The sequence below is a fragment of the Eleutherodactylus coqui genome, chromosome 4 (assembly GCF_035609145.1).
Source record: "Eleutherodactylus coqui strain aEleCoq1 chromosome 4, aEleCoq1.hap1, whole genome shotgun sequence".
NCBI lineage: Eukaryota > Metazoa > Chordata > Amphibia > Anura > Eleutherodactylidae > Eleutherodactylus > Eleutherodactylus coqui.
The window spans coordinates 209,439,000-209,455,697 of record NC_089840.1 but is presented as its reverse complement, the minus strand read 5'-3'; the positions used below and the strand labels follow the sequence as shown (position 1 = coordinate 209,455,697).

The window sequence follows — 16,698 nt, the reverse complement described above, 5'->3', positions numbered from 1 at the left end:
AATACTTCAGTACTAGATCACCGAGGGAACCACTAAATAATAAATAAAAAATAACCTTTATTGATATAAATTAAAGCTATATATACAAAAGGGCGTGATAAATCCTTTATAGATATCGTGCCTGTCACGACCGATCGGCACCGTCCATAAAATGTGATACCTTGGACAAGTGAACAGTAGTAATTTACCATTAACTTATGCAACTATCACAGTGAAAATTCCCCACACTATTACTCATGTGTCAGTGTGTGTTCACCGTGTGCATACAACCAATGTATATCCAACAGTCTGTTGGGTCTCACCCAACAATATTGGGATAGATCTTTTTATGATACACGTAATCGCTACCGGCTTACGTTAAAGACACGACGGATGTCCTTAAGAAATTGGAGGATATAGTCCTATCCCCGAGTACAAAACTGGCAAGCCTCGACGTTGAGGCCTTGTACAGTTCGATACCGCATAGTGGGGGACTTAAAGCCGTAGAATACTACCTGAACCAGAGGGGCACACATTTGAAACAGCACAACAACTTGCTGATGACTTTGTTGTCCTTTGTTCTCACAAAAAACTACTTCCTGTTTGAGGGGAGGTACTTCCACCAGCTATGGGGTACGGCTATGGGGAGCCCATGTGCCCCCAGTTATGCCAACTTGTACCTGGGCTGGTGGGAGGAGACCACCGTGTTCAGTGAGAACAATGAGACCTGGACCCAGTTTATTGATCTTTGGGTCCGGTTTATTGACGATGTGCTTATCCTCTGGACTGGGGAAATAGACGATTTTCATACATTTGTCAATCATTTGAATAACAGTGATCTAGGATTGTACTTCACGGCCGAAATTGATCCTTTCAAAATCACATTTTTGGATCTCGTCATAAATAAGATGCCAAACGGATCTTTGCAAACATCTATATTTCGAAAAGCAACAGCAACCAACACTCTTTTACACTGGGAGAGCCATCATCCCATCTCCCTTAAACGCGGTATACCCAAGGGACAGTTAATCCGTACACGACGTAACTGTTCCTCTGATGTTGACTTCCTGACGAAATCCCAGGAGATGAGCCGCAGATTTACCAACCGGGGCTATCCAGCGGAGGTAGTGGATAAAGCTAACATCTATGCGAAGAGTGTAAAGAGGGAGGACTGTTTGAAACCGAACAAGAGAGGTGAGGGTGATGCAAAGATCCGTATCATTGGCACTTATGACGATCAATCCACTGAAGTTAGACAGATTTTGAATAAATATTGGCATATACTGTGTAAAGATTCGGATTTAGTAGAATATCTTCCGAACAAACCCTTGATTACCTACAATAGGGGACGCAATCTGAAGGATCGACTAGTCCATAGCCATCTATCGGTACAGACATCCACGAAAACATGGCTTGGCTCTGATCCTCCAAAGGGGACATTTAGGTGTACAGGTTGTAAGGCATGCAAGTATATCAAACGGGGTGGGAACTTTTCCAGCTCCTCCACGGGTATGACATACCAAATAAAGGATTTTATTAATTGTAGATCCAGTGGTGTTATATACAAAGCGACCTGCCCGTGCCCACTCGATTACGTAGGCAAAACCATCCGCCAACTACGTAGACGTATACTGGAACATATCGGGAACGTCAATCGAGGTGATAAGACGAGTTTGGCAGTACACGTACGGGATGTACACAACAATGACCCAGATTATATTCAGTTTCAAGGAGTTGAGATTATTAGACCCAATGGAAGAAGGGGCAATGTGGATAGAATGTTGCTACAAAAAGAGACAAGGTGGATTCACCGCTTGGATTGCTGTAGTCCGAAGGGCTTAAATGACCAGCTATCGTTTGCTGCGTTCATATAATTGCTTCACGGCTTTTATAGGGATGATTGCTCATGTATTTGTGACTATTACTTTATAGTCAATAGTTATGCCACCTATCATTGCCATAATAATGTTCATGTATTTGTGACTATTGCTCTATAGTCAATAGTTATGCCACCTATCATTGCCATAATAATGGTGTTGTGTTACCATCTCACTAGTTTGGGTGCTGGGTGTTAACTAAATATGCCTATGGTGCATTATTTATCTATTTCATTTATTGTACACACCCACTACATCACCCCTTTAGTGGTTATTATTGATGTGTCATTAGTATACCATCAGGTGCTGTATAATCTCTTTTTTACATACCACCATCCCTGTCATGCTGTAATTAATTTGCATACATGCAGGAATCCATTCATTCTTATACTTACCTTCTTTCATACACGGATATATGCCTAAAAACCTTGTCTATATGCTAAAGATTTATTCTATCCGTTTCCCAGTAGTCACATTCATTTTACACCTATATGAATATCGCCCTGGTTTGGGCTTTATTGTGCCTCGCATTCCCCTGCACACTACGTGCGCTAGTTCTGCACAGTGTCCCGATGCCGCTGCACCCTCCAGCTTCCTGGTTGGCGTTGGTTGGCATCCACGGACGCTGGGTGGCTCTGCGCATGCGCGGGATCTCCATTATCGCGAGATCTCGGTAAGACAAGTGCCGGGTGAAGAAATGAAGCAGATTGGCTGAGCGGGGACGAGCCCTCCACACAGGGAGGCGTGGTTAGGTCTTTTTAAGCCCTGTCATCGGGCTACTGACCATTGCTGCTCATTTACACACAGCCCGTCAGGCTGTTCACTTCGCTATCTGCTAACTCTAGCTACTCAGTTTGCACAGTCTGATACATCTATGACTAGTGCAACACTTAGCTGAATCTATCTGCTAACCTTAGCTACTCAGTTTGCACAGTCTTATACATCCATGACTGTTGCAATACTTAGCTGGATTTTGTATGCAATCCATCTATCTTGATTGCATTACATTATACCATCCTGATGATACAGCTTATATGATTGAGCTGTTGAAACGCGTAGATGGTTTCTTTTGTTTAAGCAATCAGTGGTGTGACTTATAATTGGCTTTTTGCTGGAGTCATTTCACTATTGTGCTATTAAGTGAGAAAAACTGGCTATTAATAGATCAAGTATTGGGCGTCTTTTTTGGACTTTTAAAAAAAATCGGTCCTGCCCTAGACGCTGGATCTATTTGTGCTATCTAAACGGGTCTTAGTACTATTTAGAAGATCCATTGTTAGGCAATTGATGGACCATAAATCGGTTCTGCCTCTCATAGTGGATCTTCATCTAGTATTTGATAAAGTGCTTGTTTAATAAAATCATAATAAGCACTTTAAGCAGCATGGTGTATGAACACTGTTAGTAGTACATCCTAGCTAAACAGTTATACACTATATGAACTGATACCTTGGCCAGTTGTTATATTTATTCCCACTGTCCTATTAGTCAGTTGTAGTGTAGGATTTGATGTATGTCATAGTTATCACATGAATACACTAATCCCTATCACTACTTCATCATATGGGAGATAGTTCTTTTCTCTTTTGTATCATCACTACTTTGGCATACTTACTAGAATAGGGATATGGTGATATGATCACAAATATTCCTATTTGAGCACATGCATCATTGTCCATCTGGTGGTGCTTATAGCCATAGAGATAAAATCGTAAGTGCTCTATAAGTGGGTCCATCCAATACAAAGATATCTTAGGACTATATGACATATCGTCTATGGTCACACCGTGGTTTGGACACCTTTATTACGTGTATCATAAAAAGATCTATCCCAATATTGTTGGGTGAGACCCAACAGACTGTTGGATATACAGTGGTTGTATGCACACGGTGAACACACACTGACACATGAGTAATAGTGTGGGGAATTTTCACCGTGATAGTTGCATAAGTTAATGGTAAATTACTACTGTTCACTTGTCCAAGGTATCACATTTTATGGACGGTGCCGATCGGTCGTGACAGGCACGATATCTATAAAGGATTTATCACGCCCTTTTGTATATATAGTTTTAATTTATATCAATAAAGGTTATTTTTTATTTATTATTTAGTGGTTCCCTCGGTGATCTACTTTTTGTTCTTTAGGGAACTTTTCTGTCTCGGTGACGAATACTTCAGTACTGCAGTATATTGTAGGCATGATCAAAAAAACCCAAGTTTAAGTCTCATAAAATGACTAAATAAAAATATATAAAAATTAAGTATAATAAAATTTAAAAAAAATTGAAAAGTTAAAACAAAAACTTTCCTCAATTTTCCCACAAAACAATCTAAACATAAAAGCAGGCTTAGGGGTGATCTAATTACAATGTACAGATGATTGGAGAGTACAGAGAGTTTTCTAATGATCTTCTTAAACATAGGGCCATAACAATGACACAGAGGCATCCTCTATGTCTAGTTAGAGGAAAGTTTCACCATCATCACGGACAGGATTCTTTACTGTAAGAGCAGTGAGACTATAGAATTCCTTGCCACAGGATGTTATGATGGCTCATTCATTGAAAAAGTTAAAAAAAAGGCCTTGATTCCTTTCTTGAAAAATATTATGGTTACTTGATTTTTGTAGAAGGGATTTTGATGTATTTATTCTGATATTTAAATTCAGGAAGGAGTTTTCTGTCCCCTGATATTGGACAATTGGCACCACCCTATGCAGGTTTCCGCTTTCCTCTGAATGAACACAAGAGGATTATGAATTGAACTTGATTGACCTGTGTTACAGTAGGATTATAAGTGGACTTGAAGGATCCATGTCTTTTTTAATCTTATCAACTATGTAATGCTAAACATATATGAAAATTTACATAAAATCTAACAAATATAAAAAGGTATGGTAAAAAGATAAAACAATACATTATCCTTAGGCCGGCTTCACACAAGTGTAAGCATATTTGCAAGCGCATGAGCGCAGAATTTTTGAGGAATGAACTATGCTTTTTTGTGTGCACAACGGCGTATTTTACTGTACTTTTTGCGCTCGTATGGCATTATTCATTTGCGCACAGCAAACAAAAACGCACCGATTGAAATGACTAATTAGTCTTATTGTGTTCTTTTTCTTGCGCAATTACACAGTGCTTCAGGCATCTCCTTGCATTATTCACATGCATTTACGCAACCCCCATTGACTTCTATGTTCTAGGTTGTTGGTTTTTTTTGCAAGAACAAAATGGTCATGTAAAATCTGGAAATATGAATAAACCCATTGGAATAAATGGTTTCTATTCTCTGCGTATTGCATGTGCAAATACATCTGTACAAAGCCAGGCTAAGGCTTCTTTCACATGAGCGCATATCGGTCGGCCGATATGCGCTGTGATCTGATGCCTTGGATTCTAATGTATCAGATAGCATGGGCGTATTTCTGAAACGTAAAAACGCCCGGCCAAGCCAATATAGCGCCGGCTGTTTTTACGTCGAGCCCAAAAGATAGTCCTGGAACTATTTTTTGGGCTGGAAGACGTCGGCCACTGCATGGGCTCCTATGGGAGCCCATAGCAGTGGCCATAGGTGGGAGGGAGTTTAACAGCGTGGCTGCTAAACTCCCTTCCTCTATTTTCCTCTTCCCCCCGTGCGGGCTCACCTCTCTTCCTCACCGCTCGTTCTGTGCAATGGGAGGGGGCGGGGGAGGGGTCGTGGCCAAGCACTGGTCCGCTCCACCTCCTCCAATTCATGCTATGGACAAGGGGCGGTGCTAAGCACCCACCCTCTCCTCGCCCATGGTCCAAAGCCATCAATGGGAGGAGGCGGAGCGGAATGGTGCTTAGCTCTGCCCCTGTCCCGCCCCCTCCCATTGCACAGAACGAGCGGGGAGGAAGAGAGGTGAGTCTGCGATAGGGAGGGAGGGAGTGGAAATGGGAGATGGCCTGGTGAGGTAGGTGCATTTGCACCGGCCTCACTAGGCCGTATGAACGGGCGCACAAACGTTTGATTTGTGCGCCCGCTCACCACATTTTTTAAAAACAACGAAGCGTATATCAGCCGGCTGTGAAAACGGCCGGCCGATATGCGCTCTTGTGAAAGAAGCCTTAAAGGGATTTTCAAGTAATAGCATGATAACTGCAAACATATCAGATAAATTATTCTACTTGACAACGCTGTGTTTATACCAATCTTTTCCTATCATTCCGTTGATAAAAGTAGGATGTAAAGAGGATGAGGCTGTTACTGGAGGAAAGAACAACTTCCTCCATCTGGTTTATTGCCCAGGAGCGAATGAGAGTGCATGACTACTTACATGAGCTCTTCTGAACCCTGTATTTTATCCCTGCTTGTATTGTGCCTACACAACAGATAAGCAGATCACCTATAGGCACATATATGAATCTATATGTAAGGGTTGTGCTGGCTGGGATCTGTTGTACCACATAGGTTTCTAGCAGCATAGCCCCACAGGTGTGGAATAATTGAGCTAGCTGGGTGTAGTATTCTCCTGCTAACCAATCACCATCGGTCTGTTTGCAGTTAAAGATCCTCGCTCTGCAACAAGAGGCTGGTATTCCTTCACTCTATGGTTTTGGTTCCCTGGTGAGCAGTCATGTTTCCTTTGCAGCTTGCTGTATGTTTGGTGTCTGGTATCCTTTCACTCTAGGGTTTGTTGGTCTTGTATGCCTGTATTTGTGTTATGTGTTTGAACAGGGGCTTGTCCAGTGTTTGTGCATATGGCCAGACATTAGGTGTGGATAGCCCTGTTCTGTGTATATGGTGTGAACAGCATCATGTTCTGTATGTCTGTGCTGGTGGCTAGACATGAGGAGTGAACTGTCCTGTTCTATGTGGTTGTTCTGTCTTGCATGTTAGCCCTAGTGTGTTGGTGTGTGATTTGTGTACTGTGTACCAGTCTATTTGGTTCCATGTAGTAACCCTTCAGGGATAGTCAGGACCGAGGATCCAGCACGGGGCCGCCTTTATCAAGGCAATCGCCTTGCTTATTAGGTAGGGTCCTGCCATTCTTCCTGCAGCTTCGGGTCAGTTGTCTTGCTAGTGTAGGGACCACGAGACATGGGGACCCTTGATCGCTGGGTTCGCGGCTTAAGTGACGTGGCCAATTCATAAACTAATCCGTCGTATTTATTACAGCAATTCCATCTGTTATGTGTGCTGCTATGCAAGATGAGTATTGGTTTCCTGTTGGCAGTCGATATCTCCGGTAAGGTTCGTGTGGGCCTGGTGCTCACTTGCCCACACGAGCGTAACACTATAGTTCTATAATGCTCTATAGTTGCTGTCAACTTGGAACTAAATGTCACTATGAGCAGGGAGACAATTGTCATATTAAAACCAAACCAGAATTTATATTTAAAAAAGTATGATTAGAACTTTCTATCATTATCTATGAGTGATTTTTTATACATCTATTTGCTAGGGGGGCACTGTTGGTCTTTACACTGCTTCCTGTATACAGAGTGTGTGTCATAACACAAAGGGATCGGGCAAAAGGAATATTCCACATACTGACTTCTCAAAACATTAGGTAACTGAGGAGGATGATTTGCGGGATGGAGATCATCAATTAATCACCTTCAGTAAACTTACTGTGGATGCATCTTGTACAACGATCCATCAATGCCTACTGTAGTTCGGAGTCTGGGGACACCTTTGTTGTCCCGAAGACGACTTAAAATCCCACCCAACGTAGAAGCTATCAGGTTAGCAGAGCGGAAGGAAACAATTGTGCAGACATGTTGGACAGCTATACAATCTTCATGGGAGGGTTCCACGCCCAATCTAGTCAAGATGTCTTTGGCTTTGCTTAAACCTTCTTTGCTCCTGAAAAGGTAACAAAATTATTACAATGATCACATACTTGCAGATAAATACACATGGCTCTTATTGTTAGAACTAGATATAAAAATGTGGTGGCTGGAGATTGAGAAACCCAGCGCTTTCAATTGTCCTTCTTTTTGGGGCAAACACTTTTGTGATGTTTGTATGTAAGCTATAGATTTTACGTCCGAGCTGAACAACAAACAGCTCATCCAGATTGGACATAATAGTTGTCTTGAAAGTATTAATATACAAACTATTTATAAGCACGGAGAACAAAACTATTATATAAGGAAATTCAAAAGTGGGGAAAATGAAATCTGACCCTATCATACTAATACGTGGAAGCCCTACCAAAAAGTGGGACAATAACCCTGATGAGGGTGGCCGCATGTCCAAAATCTGGGGGCAACCTAGACTGCCCCAAGGTGCTGGCAACACAACAGTACTAGAAAGTAGATGTTACTAAACCAATCAATAAGTAACACCACAGACTTATCTCAAAGTCGGATGACACCAAGAGGATGTGGACCGGACCAGAAATCCACCATTAGATGAATAACTGGTGCCCTTTGTGAGGAGAGGCCAGAATATAAATATATACTACAATAATATTGTTTGGTCGGGTGGGGGAACTACCTTCCCACCGACCAATCAAATCCCACATCAGCAGAGAGTTGTTAACATGTCGGCACGCAGCCACAAATGACAGGGTACATGTTTCGACACTTTGGTCACATGGACTGGGGCTGACATGATAATGTAACCCCGTAGCTGCTTTTGTGTTGCAGCTGGCATGTCATGACAATAGCTCTCAGTAGTCATAAGAAGGGCTGCCCAGATAAGCTAGGCTGAGTGTTAGCATTTTGTTTCAAGTAACCCCCACTTTTTGCATACCAAAATACTTAAGTACATCCCAAAAGATAATTTCTAAGGTTTAACCTCTTAATGACGCGGCCCCTTTTATTCCATTTTCGTTTTTTACCCCCCCCCCCCCTTTAAAAAAATCGCAACTCCTTTTTTTATGCATTGACGTCGCTGTATGAAGACTTGTTTTTTGCGGGACGAGTTGTAGTTTTCAATGGTGCTATTTAAAGTACCATATAATGGTACATTTAGAAGGCCCCCGGCTGCCATGACACCTGCACAGCTCCCCCGATCTCACCGCACGGGGGGGGCATACGGGGCCCCCAAACATCGTTCAGGGGATTTAAATGCCGCTGTCAGAGTTGACTGCAGCATTTAAAGGGTTAATAGCCGTAATCGGCCGCACAGCCGATTGCAGTTATTGCCCACGGGTGTTAGCTGTAATAAACAGCTGACGCCCGCGCTGTATGAAGAGAGATCGCCCCGTGACCTCTCTTCATACATACCTGACGCTCCAGGACGTAAATGTACGTCTTAGAGCAGGAAGGGTTTAATCTTAAATTAGAACTATGTGAATTAGCAGGATTTATTTCCACCCTTTTAATTACCTTTAGGCTGGGTCCACATGGGGCAGATTCCCGACCGAAATCTCGCGGTTTAGCCACAGCGAAAAACTGTGAGATTTCCGTCAGGAGAACCGCTGCTTCAAAACCCGCGACGGTTTTGAAGTGGCCCGGCCGCTCGCTCTTCCGCTGCGGATGGAGGAGAGCGCGGCCGCAGCGGGAAAAAAAAATGAACGTGCTGCAGTCAGCCGCAGCGAATTTGCCGTCCCGTGTGGACGAGATTTCTGAGAAATCTCGTCCACATGGCTGGCTAATCCCGGGATTAGCGGCCGCATGCAGATTTGCAGCAGTGAAATTCCGCAGGGAATTTCCATGGCAAATCCGCCCCGTGTGAACCCAGCCTTAATGGTATTTCATCTTGCGGTGCTCTTTTAAGAAAATATAAAAATATTTCTTTCTTTGGGCCTTGGGACATATCTTATGTGGGTTTAAACACGTATTTGTGTATAGTAACTTACTTTTCTATGGCAGATACATGTTTAGTTTCAAATTTTCCTCTAGTTAGCAGCTCTGGAGTGATTCTCCCTTCAAAGAGTAGTCCTTCTTTGGCCATTTTTACTAAGATAAGTCGGACAAGTTCCCCCATGTACATCCCACTGACCATCTTTTCAAACCTGGAGAGAGAGAAAAAAAACCATTGTTCTAATTGACTTTCCAAAATGTGATTAAATGCGACAATATGACATTTAATGCTCTTCCATAAGTCTTTACAAGAAACAACAACTTGAGACATTCCTGTTGTTCCTAAAGCTCTGCTTCTCCGCTGACTCAGCATTGAAAAATGCAAACTTTATAGGCGGCGAAAATCGTCAAGGATCGACACTAGGGTTAAGAAGCTACAAATCAGAGCACTTAGATGCATTGTCTACAATAATCTATGGTGAAAAGTATTCAGACGTAATACAATTCTGAGCCAATTCACTGAATTTAGCCTTGCAACCTCTCTCAAACCAGTTTGGATATTGTTTATAGCTTTAAAGTTCATCACCAAAGTAAAAATCATATTTTACGTGTAGCAAATATAAAATTGAATTTAGCTTTATTGTGTGAAATATTCTGGATCTGTGAAGTTACTTACAGCTGTTTTCCTGGATTCAGTGAACCTCTGTCAATCTCTCTGTCAAATTCAGTCCTAATGTCTTCCAGAGATCCATCATCCCCAAAAGCTCCCCATTCAGTGTTAATGCACATTCTCCCCTCATCTCCTTCTACTAAATCAATATGTCTCAACTCCTCCATGTAGCAGGCATTAGTTCCAGTACCTTAGAAGACAAATCACAGTAAGCCAATTGCCATATTATCCATGGTTAGAATCCATAACACAAATGATTTTATTATATTACCAATGATTATGCCAACTTCACAGCGCTGATCATCAAACCCACAAGTCATCATGGTCCCAACAGTATCATTTACAACAGCCATAATGTCTGCATCATAGTCCTATGGAACAAGCGCATGACAATAAAAAAAATGATTTAGTACTCACAAACCATAATGACTACACATATGTATAAAACTACATAAGAGAACTGTGCAATCCTTATGTAAGTCGTGTATAATTAAAATCAATTTGTTTCCAAAGCTGAATCACTTATAATTGGCTTCAGGCTTCAATTAGTAAAATCTGCACAAGCTGAGTAAGCTATTAACATTTTATCATAAGTGTCTATAAGGTAATTAATGTACAGAATGTCAGTCATCTGTTGAATAACTCCTAAAATCCCAGTATAGGTCATAATGATAGCTAAAAGGCAATATACAAGATCATCCCAAAAGTTATTAGCTTCCCTATGTTGTTATTCATGTACACTCATGAAATTTTGCTTATATTTTTTTTGTAACCCTTTGAGGAAGGAATATAAAGTATTTTGCTGAGAGTTGGTCTTTTTTCGTATTTTCACAGATAATTAAAGATTGGAATGTCTGATAAGTTTGAAAAACTGAAAAAAATCAAACAATGAGCGGTAATTGAGTACCTGCATAAGAAAGGTTTAGCACCAAAAGACATCCATACTGACATGGTCACAACAGTTGGGGACCATGGTCCTTCATATGTGACAGTGAAAAACTGGGTGGCAGAATTTGAAAGGGGGAGAACCAGCATTAAGGATGATCCCTGGCCTGGACGACTTATTGATGTGGCCAGCCCAGAAAATGTGAAGAAAATCATTGAAAATGTAATAAACAACTGAAGATTTACAGTTAGGGAGATTGCTGAGACTGTGAGCTTGCCTAAGACAACCATTGATCGTGTTCTCACTGACACCCTAGTTTCAGCTAGATGGGTTCTAAAATTTCTGACTGTTCACTAGAAGATGGTGAGATGCAACACATCAAGGGCGGATCTAGAGGTGCTCAGAGCTGATCCATAAGCGTTCTTGAGACGGTTTATAGCTGTCGACAAGACTTGGTTCCACCATTTCTAGACGGAGTCCAAACAGAACTTCATGCAATGGAAACACCCCTCATCACCACCACCAAAGAAGGCCAAGTCAGTGCCCTCAGCTGGGAATGTCATGGCAACAGTTTTTCGTTGGACTCTGGGTGCATGGTGATGGTGGACTATCTTTCAAAAGAGCCAACTGTGACAGGGGCATACTATGCCAATCTGCTAATACGACTGCATGAGGAGATTAAGCAAAAGCTGTGCAGAAAGCTGTCAGAAGGTGTTCTCTTCCACCAAGACAATGCTCATTTCTGAGGCTGCCATTCATGAGTGTGGCTACGAAATTGTGCCACACATACCCTACTCTCCTGATTTGGCACCCTCAGACTTTCATTTCTGCCCAAATCTAAAAAAATCTTAAAATGCATTTCAAGAAAGATGATGACAGCATCTGTGCATTGGAGGAGGTTTTACAATGCTTCGACAAGAACTTCTATGCCCCTGGTATCTTAGAATTAGAACACCGGTGGGCCAAATGCATTGAGATGTCAGGGGACTATGTTTAAAAATAAATGAAAAGTAAAAATAAAAAATACTTCCTTCATAGTTAGGCTAAGAATTTTTGGGACGACCCTTGTACACTGATATGTCAAAAGTCATGGGATAGCAGTATGTAAATTGGTTATGAAGTGGTGTGACAACAGGTGGCGGCTTGGGAGTTGTGAGGTGCTATCTTGTGAGTGAGAATGAACACCGGCCAGCGTGCTCATGGCAAGGTGATGTGAATTATCAGAGTTCAAACAAGGCATGGTAGTGTGTGCCTGATGGATAGGAAATTCTATTTCCAAGGTTATGCAGGCATTTAACATTCCTCAATCCACAGTGTTACACATGTATAGGATAAATGCTATTGCAGGCATTACCACCCACAGTGGACAGTGTAGTGGCCACCTACGGGTGTTTAATGAACGAGACCAAGAGCGTCTGGCTAGAATTGTCTATGCGAACAGACAAGTGACTCTGGCAAAAATCACATCAACATTTGAAGCAGAAGACCCCACACGCATATTATGCCAGTCAGTGCAACGTTCTTCAGCTTCCATGGGATCTGGGAGCAGAAGACCCACCACAGTGCTTCTGCTAACACCATGACACTGGGCACAGAACCTCATCTGGGCTTGTAAGGTTTCTAACTGGATCCTAGAGGACTGACAACATGTGTCATGTGTCTGATGAAACACTGTACTAATTGTTTCTGACTGATGATAAGGTTTGTCTGTGGCACAGACCCCATGAAACCATGGTACGCAGTTGTTAAAAAGGCACTGTGCAGGCTGGTGGTGGTTCTACACTGGTGTGGGGTGTGTTCTCATGGCAAGAGTTGGTCCACCTAAATACATCATTGACCAATACTCGCTATTTTTCACTGTCTGATGACCATTTGCAGCCCTTCATGAACTTCATGTACCCCCACAATGATGGGATATTCCAGCAGGGTAATGCCCTGTTCCACTGGACCCAAGATGTCCAGAATTGGTTTGAGGAGCATTCTGTACAGTTTTTAATGAATGGTGTGGCCTGCACGTTCGCCCAAAATAAGCCGAATCAAGCATTTATGGGATATGGTGGAGAGGTCCATTCACACCCGAGATCCTGCACTTACAAATACCACGGAGCTGTGTGTGGCTATCCAGATGGCATGGTTCAATATCTCTGCAGATGTCTTCCGTCCACTTGTGGAATCGATGCCAGGTCGAGTTGCTGCACTTTACTGGGCTAAAGGGGGTCTTACATAATATTAGTACTTATCCAATGGCTTTTGGCATGTCAGTGTAAATATGACACCATTTAAATATATTTGTCACAATATGTAAAAAAAGTTATGGAAGTTCCTTCCTTTCTTTACAGAATATTTACAATGTCTGCTCAAAAACAAATACTCACCCCTCTCTTCTTGATGGCCTTGTTCAGTAGTTTAACCACATCCATCCCCTCAACCCCACTAGCCTTGAATCGCTTGGTCCATGTGAGCAGAATACCCTATGGAAACAATGATAAAATACGTGACATGTCCTAGCAATCTACAGTAACTCTTCTAAGGTTCATCAGCGAACTGAACTACAGTATGGTAACAGTATTCTATTACTCTACACCCTCCATTATTTTAATTATACTCATTGAGACTAAATGAGAAAAAAAGAATATTCCTACATAACTGCAAAAAAAATCCAAAAATAAACTGCAAAAAAATTTTGCAGGTTTTGCCCTTCAAAAAATGTCCTTCAGCTAACATGGCACGGAAGTCATTATGATTCAGTTAAACTATACTAACAATTCAGCAGTGGTCAACAGTCCATGACATAGTTTTTATACCTAGATTCTGATGCCTAGAGAAGCCTAAAGGCCTCTTCACTGTGTAAGAGGACAGCAGTGCTATCAATGGCACATGACAATGGAAGGGAAACCCTGGCTGAGATTTTGAATTGTGTCCCAGGCACTTCAAGCTGCTCCTCTGCCAGACATATTAATCATTTAAGGATTACTTATTAGCCATTTTTCTATTACGTTACCTCATCTAATTTTGATTGACTGCATGGAAATGAAAAGGTGAATCCAACTGGCAGTTTCTTATCCTTGATCTGTTTCTTCTCCATGAAATCTCCAAGGCATTCAGCAACATGATCAAAAAGCTAATGGGATAAAGAAAAAACATTCTATTACAATTAATACACCATATAAAAAATGAGACAAGTTTGGGGTCATATTCTGTCTGACCACTACATTTTATTTGGGCACATCTGTGGTCATCACTAGACATTCAAATGACATCATCATTTATGAAGTAATAAAGCTCAAAAGAAAAAGAAAACCAAAGAGCCGCATCACAGGGTAAGCATTTTAGTGACATTTTTGAAACTGAGGCAGCATTTATATTAGGGGGTCACTTTGTGGCCTTGTGCTAGAGTAAAAATGCATAAATGAGTTCTACTGGTGTTGCAGCCCCTTCTGTATGAAAAGCCAACCAAACCAAGGAATAAACATCTGAAGTACCAGAAAGAAGGCCAAATCAGAATGCAAAATGTGAAGCTTGGTATTTATGTAGACTCTTCATCCTTCAAGACTCATCATCAATACCAAGTGTTACTTTTTGGATTCTGATCTGGGTTTGCTTCTGGTACTCTCACCATAATCCATTAGTTAGATCTGATACTATATATTTTTTTTATAAATTCTTTATTTAAAACATTTTCCTTTATTTTTTCTTTTTAAAAAGAAAAGAAGAGAAAACAAACAAGAACCCCGCTAGGGTATAAACACAACTACCAATATTTCATTATATAACAACAGAACACAGATCATGGTAAACTCTGACAAGGAAATGTGTACAATCCTCCAGACATAGAGTCTACATTCAGTGTTAATGACAATCAGATTTAGCCCAATTTCACATCTGCGTCGGAACCTCTAGCAGGAGATTCTATCGCAGATCCAGCTGTAAATACCGGAAGAAAAAGCACTGCATGCAGCACTTTTTCTTTTGCCCCAAAACCGGGTAACTTGGCCGAAAGCGGGTGGACCCCATCACAGCCAGTGGGGTCCATCCTGCGGTGTTCGGCCCCATCCATAGCCGGAATCGTCCAGCTGAAGGGATTTCCCTTTGCGGCTCCCTGAACGGAGCAGGAAAGTGAAATCCCCAGCACAGGTGTAAAAGCACCCTTATAATGTGACTTTGAATGTGCCGGAAGTAAAAACTAAATGACATAATAACATGGGAGTTCAAATTATCCGACGATACCACTGATCCAAAAATATGAACCGAAAAAAAGGGGGAGGCAGACAGTCTTAAAAAAAGACAGAATTGTAATGCAAAACAAAGAGGAAGAGATGATTGAGAGGAAAGGGAAAAAAAGAAAAAAAAAGAGTTGGGGAGGAGGAAATTGGGGAAGGACTGGGGTCCCGAGAGGTATCCACTCACTGTAGCTAAAATTCCCAGAATTTTCCTTGCCGCTTCATCCGCCTTTTGTCCCTTCCCCAATTGACATCCCTAGTTAGAACCTAAGGCTACTCTATATTTTTGTATATATTGGAAACTAACCCAAAAAGCCCAGGCGTGGTACTAGGATGATACTATAATTTAAAATCAATACCTGACCCCGGACAAAGCACTGTCTCTTATATTAATTTTCTTGACAGGAGAGAAACCGATATCAGCTGAGAAAAATAAGCCTTATAACAGTGCCGAAATAATACTGCAATACAATGCTCAAATAAAAGCGTCACAAAGTGTCCAAGCAATACCTCCATACATGTCGATTTTCATCCACAGAATACTTCTGTATTATCTTCTATAATAATTAGAGATGAGCGAGTATACTCGTTTCGAGTAATTACTCGATCGAGCACCGCGATTTTCGAGTACTTCCGTACTCAAGTGAAAAGATTCGTGGGGTGCTGGGGGGCAGGGGGAGGCGTGGCGGAGCGGGGGGTAGCAGCGGGGAACAGGGGGGAGCCCTCTCTCTTTCCCTCTCCCCCCCACTCCCCGCTGCAACCCCCCACTCACCCACGGCGCCCCCCCGAATCTTTTCGCCCGAGTATGGAAGTACTCGAAAATCGCGGTGCTCGGGCGAAAAAGGGGCGTGGCTGAGTAGGTTCGCTCATCTCTAATAATAATACTAAACTGCTAGTGGACTCAGATGGCTGATATACGGGGTTTCATGTGCAGCTTTAAAACTTGTTAATATAAAATAGAGTATGTAGATTTCGTTGGTTGTTCCTGTTTATAAGACTCAGTTTTTTAATTATTTTCGAAGGATTGAAAAAAAGAGATGACATTTAGGCTCACATGAGTGGACCCGATTCTGCATGTGGGAGGCCCACAGCGGATTTCAGCTGTGAACCCAGCGGCGACCATGCATACCTGCTATTTCTGCATTATGAATCACCACGGCAGCTTGCTGTCAGTCATGCACAGTACAGTTTTTTTTTTTTTTGCGTATTTGTATTTCCCTCAACGTTGCTTAGCGATGACGCGGGTACCCGCGGCCCATACACAATGTTATTTGCTTATGGGCTGCAGGTCGGACGGTCTCCATTGACATCAATGGAGGCCATCCACATGGATTACACAGCA

At 42.0% G+C, this 16,698-nt stretch overlaps 1 protein-coding gene across 1 annotated transcript in view; it reads right to left on the bottom strand.

Annotated features, from left to right (window-relative positions):
- The window catches only part of LOC136625990 (hexokinase-1), an 80,129-nt gene that overhangs the window by 17,974 nt on the left and 45,457 nt on the right, over window positions 1–16,698 (bottom strand). The window contains exons 4-9 of the mRNA XM_066600650.1: window positions 14,138–14,257; window positions 13,512–13,607; window positions 10,522–10,621; window positions 10,257–10,440; window positions 9,637–9,792; window positions 7,458–7,691 (exon numbers count right to left, since the gene is read on the bottom strand). Coding sequence (XP_066456747.1) covers window positions 7,458–7,691; window positions 9,637–9,792; window positions 10,257–10,440; window positions 10,522–10,621; window positions 13,512–13,607; window positions 14,138–14,257 — 890 coding nt within the window. The remainder of the gene's footprint in view (window positions 1–7,457; window positions 7,692–9,636; window positions 9,793–10,256; window positions 10,441–10,521; window positions 10,622–13,511; window positions 13,608–14,137; window positions 14,258–16,698) is intronic.